Source organism: Limulus polyphemus, unplaced genomic scaffold, assembly GCF_000517525.1.
Source record: "Limulus polyphemus unplaced genomic scaffold, Limulus_polyphemus-2.1.2 Scaffold2494, whole genome shotgun sequence".
In the NCBI taxonomy this organism is placed as follows: domain Eukaryota; kingdom Metazoa; phylum Arthropoda; class Merostomata; order Xiphosura; family Limulidae; genus Limulus; species Limulus polyphemus.
Genome location: NW_013668104.1, coordinates 7,230 through 12,864, shown reverse-complemented (window position 1 = coordinate 12,864; position 5,635 = coordinate 7,230). Strand labels below are relative to the sequence as shown.

At 34.5% G+C, this 5,635-nt stretch overlaps 1 protein-coding gene across 10 annotated transcripts in view; it reads right to left on the bottom strand.

The window, feature by feature from the left end:
- Nucleotides 1–5,635, bottom strand: part of LOC106467118 (headcase protein-like) — a 94,721-nt gene that overhangs the window by 88,049 nt on the left and 1,037 nt on the right. The window contains exon 2 of one of the 10 annotated variants that reach the window (XM_013927436.2): nt 548–5,235. The exons of the other annotated variants lie outside the window; for them this stretch is intronic. Coding sequence (XP_013782890.1) covers nt 3,947–5,170 — 1,224 coding nt within the window. The 5' untranslated portion in view covers nt 5,171–5,235 and the 3' untranslated portion in view covers nt 548–3,946. Of the gene's footprint in view, nt 1–547; nt 5,236–5,635 lie in introns of those variants that run through there. 10 annotated transcript variants of the gene reach the window in all.

The following is a 5,635-nucleotide window of genomic DNA, read 5'->3' as shown; positions in this document are numbered from 1 at the left end:
TCTCTCTCTCTCTCTCTATTCGTACTATAATATGTCATTAAACACGAAATGAAATTACCCATGAGGGGTTAGTTGTATTTAGTCACACCAGATGGCGCTACGTGTACTAAGTAAGGAGAAGAAAAAAATTATGTATATACACACACGTCCTTAGTATCAAGCAAAATATTTCTAACATCTTACAAACTTGTCAATACCAGATAACTTTAATTTACGTATTATTTTCACTTATTCAACTGCAAATATAAGTATCTCCATACACATTTTTCTTTAAAATGCTTGATAAACTTCATTCTAACAAAACAAATACACATTTTTACTTTAATACAAAACTTTTGTTCTGCCGATCTGATCCGCAAAGTTTAAAGTGTTCGTCAGCGATGTCCTGACATAATTTAATAATAAATATTAAAAACAATGTTGACTAACTAATTTGCAGTAAATTCCATAATCTAATTGTATCAAACATCAGTGGATTAATATCTAATGTTTAATGAACATGACAGACGAAAGCAACTACGGACTGTACACACACTTCGACAAACAATTACCACCAAAATGTTTATTTCAAGCTTCAAATTTGAAGTTTAGACCATACAAGGAATGTTGCAAACGTGTTAACAGAATACATAACGAAATTCGTTCTCCGAAATGAATAAAGAAAAACTTAACAAAATACAAACAAAAGTTCACAAGTTTCTGGAAGGTCCCTAACACAAGAATCAAGCCAAACTCTTGCATATTCGAGAACGTATATAACGTTTCTCCCGTCCGAGTGCCGTCAAGGCTGCTATGCCGTTGGGTAAATGATTCAAAGTAACCTTGGTTGCTTTATAGGAAAACATCCATTGGAACAAATTTAAATTAAGAAACTCACAGGATTTAATTCATAAACAAAGAAAAAACATACACTTTCTTTTCAAAAATGTTGAAATACAAGATAGAAAAAACTTTTTTTTAATACGTGTTTCATTTTTAAAATCAGTTTATATTAGTTCACTTTTGAAAGGCTATATTTTAATTTTACAATAAATAACAGGATTGCAAACAGGGTTTACTGAAGCAAAATACTTATATCTGTCCAGCTAACTGTTAAAAATCGATTATACGAAAAGCTGGCATTTAAAGAAATGTGCTGAAATCGCCGGCCGGTTCAGTATTCCTTTGCTGACAACACTACACGTGCCTAACCTCTTTGGCAAGGAGAAAAAATTGGCAAGGTTCCAAAAGTTGTTTACCTCGAACGAGGAGACACAATTGAGAACGCCACCTATCGTTCTAGATAAGAGTGGTTCTGTCACGTAGTCTTTCCAGCACGTGCACTGCTTGCCGGTTTGTTTACCTCTACATTTATACACCACACCCCAAAACCCAGATGCTGCCTGGTCAATTAAATATTGTTTTTTTAATAGTACTAAAACATGAAAACAAATTATTAGTAGTCTAACATATCAATATTTAACACACAGTATACAAGAAAACAGTATAGAAGAAACTTTTAAACTTCAAAATAGAAATAAATGAAGAATACACATTATATAATTCCATATAAACTGCCCAAGTTTAATCACACAGCACGAACTACTGAATTAAACTGACATGACACAAATATTTAATGTTTGTTAATTTTAACCTACCATTCCCATAAACAGACTGCAAATACAAATGTCAGATTATGACATTTACCGAATGACAGGTAATGATTCTGACAAAAAAAAAATTCACTTAAGCTCTTGCTTCGCTTGTACATGTGTGAAAAGTAAAAAAAAAACAATAAAAATAAGCTGGCCTACACTAGTTGTAGCAGTGCTCAATGTCTTTTCACTAATAAAAATTTACACACACATTAAGTGTTGCTTATTAACATACACAAAAGCTTAACACTGTCAAGGAAAGAAGAAAAAAAAAACACCCCTACCAACGTAAAAGATTTCCATAAACATTTCTTTCAATTTCAAAAACTGTAAGAAAATAATGTAGATATAAGTTACACCGATCTCATCTTTTGGTTTACCGGGACCAAAACCTAATCACGAATGGCTCACATTATGTGTTGTCTACTTACAAGTTGTGCGTATCAATTGTGAGCCAGTTTAAGATTAACATTACATTGATCAAATTGTAAACATTACACCGATCTTACTGAAGATACTAATTCAGCAAAATGCTAATTAGCAAAACACTAACTTACCCTAGCTAGCTTTGCACACAAAAAAGCTGTCACGAGGTAAATACAGACTTCTAGCTAACAATATGCTGCATAAAACCAGTTAGTTTGACATAAAAATAACTATACACAGCTTTAAAGATATTTTGAAAAACTACAGTTTCATCCTAGTTTTTCTTTACTTATTCGAAGTTAAAGTACACCGATAATAACATTCCAGTAACAGAATTACCGTACTGAAAACAGTCCATTTAACTTCCAAACCAGAATTTTTGATTTGTCAAAAAATGGACCAACGTGAACTGTTAATCTAATATGTTACTTACCAATATTCAACGAATGATTCTGCACTGATATTTCATATATGTGCAAAACAGATGGAGAATGAACCTGATTTAGGAGCCTGGTTAGAACACATCACATACACGGAACACGTGGAACTCTTCTTCAATGAATATTAAAATTCTATACATTATGAACTGAAGCAGCTTTTATTACAGCAAACACGAACCATTCAAACAGATTCGTGCTATTAATCCTCAGACAACTCTATAAAGAAAGCTTAACATATAACAAATTTAGTATTTCTTCATTCCGAAATTGTACACAGTTACTGTGCACCAAGATTTTTAAGGTTATATTAAAATTTCCCTACTTCAAGTTGCTTGCATATCATATATTACACGTTACACTAAGCTAGACCATAGCCAATTAAGCAAAAAAAGTAGCCTACACTCAGTATATGAAAAATATCTAACTTTAACATGTAAAAATTATTTTACATTAGAATACCAAACAAAAAAGGCAGAGTAATGTATCAAATGTGGTTTAGCTTTACGAAAAATACAAATTAACGTTGTTTAACCTGTTAACGTTACACGCGACAAAGCTGTATCTTAATTATACACACACACACACAATACGACTACAACTTACAAGTAAAGCATATTCCATTTCGACTTTGTACATGACTACAGCTAAAATTTGTACTTTTTAATTTTATAAACCACATGTGGTTACTGTCTTATCCAATCTTATACTTTTCTCCTATTTCCATTTCAGAGGGTAACAGCAAAACACAGACCAGAAATAACTAACTTAGTTAAAAAAAGATGGTGTTTCAACAAAAGCCTCGCGTTAACTTTAGTTTAGTCAGATCCTGTAAGCCTAGTTTAAATTAGTCACCGGTAAAAGATAGTTCGCATTTCAACCTGCAAAAATACCCTGGAAATGTGGCAAAGCTAGGTTTAACTGAACTCTTAGAATATTAAAACTTCTTGTTAAGTGTTAATAAGTAGACTACTTACCAAATTCTTATATTGTTACTAACACTAAAGCCATAGGCCTAAGCCAAACTGTAACGAATGATTTTTTTTTTAATATGGGCCTATTATTGTTCCAGTGTATTTCCCTTACTTTCATGGAAATGGGTTTTTCTTAAAATTACGATCATAACTTTTTTGCTCAACTAACTTATAATAACTTGAAATAAAATTAACTCAAACAACTTAGGCTCTATATAACATTTAGGAAAACGAGCGGTTTAGCTTTTATGGACATAACACAAGCTTTCATTGTAATGGTAATCTGCAGAAAACATATATCTTATAATGGAGACCGTCTAATTGCAACGTTAAATCTTAAACGTACTTATCTAAAACTTAAAAGACGGCCTAAATTTTGGTCTAGCTTACGTTAAGCTTATGGTAGGCATAAAACTGAGATGTAACTTAATTATTCTTAAATTGTTTATTTACTTTTTCTTAAGGTTAAGACATTTCATTCACGGTCCCTACGATTGTACGTTGATAAAGATTTTACAAAATGAAAGTCAATTACACCACAATTCGGACATGCTACACTGTGGCTGTAGTCACTAAAGAATTGCAGTCGATGGTCTGGCATGATGACCATACGATGACAGTTGTTACATTTCAGACGCTCGGGACAGCAAGGAGTAGCAGCAAATATGTCATATGAATACATAGACCCCAAAATGAGGTCGCTTCCATTCCAGCGGTTCTGACAGTAACGACATCTCAGATTCGTATTCCACCCTTCCAAGCAACTCATACAAACAGCATTTAGATACTGGACTCTTCCATCTAGCTTAACAGGAACACAGCCCTTGCTATGTTGACGAGGAGACAAGAAGAAAGTTCCGTCGATTAGTGGGTAGCGATCAAAAATAATCATAGTATTATGGCACAGAATACACGAGATGCGGTTCACATGGCTGGCGCTCAAAGTTGATAGAATAAAACATCGAGTTTCATCATTGCCGTGACTTCCTTCATCTTCCATCTTGATGTGATAAGAATTAATCTTATGGCGAGGCAGTGTATTGAAGGATGAGTAGTCATGACGACGACTGAAAATGTTGCCTGAACCATGTCTTTCTCGTCTGTCATTGAAGAAGGGCTTCTTGGTCGCTCCGAAACCATGAGTCGGAGACATTGTAAAGTCAGCCGAACCCGGCGGACTTCCCGACCCAGTGCTGGACATACTAGAGCTCCTGTTTCGCATCATGGGTACACCTATTCCCGCTTGCTTCTGAGGCGCAGCACCATTCAAGGTCAGAACGGGCTTGTCGTTCTTTTTCTTACGGTTCCTCTTTTTCTTTCCATTATCATCATTACAAGTGGTATTACCATTTTTTAAGGCTACCCAATCTAAATCTTTTCTCAAATGTCCTTTACCACATTTACACCCACAAGCTTTATAAGCAAGGTCATAGCCTTTTTTGGTCCACAAATTCTGTAGACGCTGCTTTTCGCTCCAGCTTCGAGCTCGACCAGTTGATCGAAGGTAAGTCAAAACAGCTTCTTCCCATTGGTCAAAACATGATTTATGCATGTACTGTCCTTCATGACAAAGTTCATTATTGCATACTACTTTTACAACGTTATTGACTGTTAAAGCATTATTAGGAATTGATTCTTCTATCTGACACCCCAGCGGAACACAACAGTAGTAACTTGTAACAGGCTGCTGATTTGCCATGTTTCTCACAAAACTCTTCTTAACAGTGGTAGTAATTAAATCGCTACCTTTGCAACCTACGTTAACTGGAAAAATAAAAATTACAATTAGTCACCATTAAGTTTACTGTCAACAATACAGTACTATGTTATCTAATAGAAAATGCGACCAAAACAGCGACAAATACGATAGTATTCCACTCCCCTTCGTATCTGACAGCAAAATACAACGGCAGATGGGCGCGAAAACAGCTTTGCCACGTAGGAGGAGCTACAACTCGACGAGGCGTTCTATTGGTTAACAGTGTAAACAAAATGTACTCATGTGACATGAAAAGTTCAATCCGATTCGTTAAACTTTCACTGCACTCTCGGGTAAACTGCGTTACAGAATTACGTAATCTTTGAAAATATGTATATATATATATATATATATATTAGTACTTCTTATTTTCATTACCTAAAGCTACACCAAACAACTAGTAGA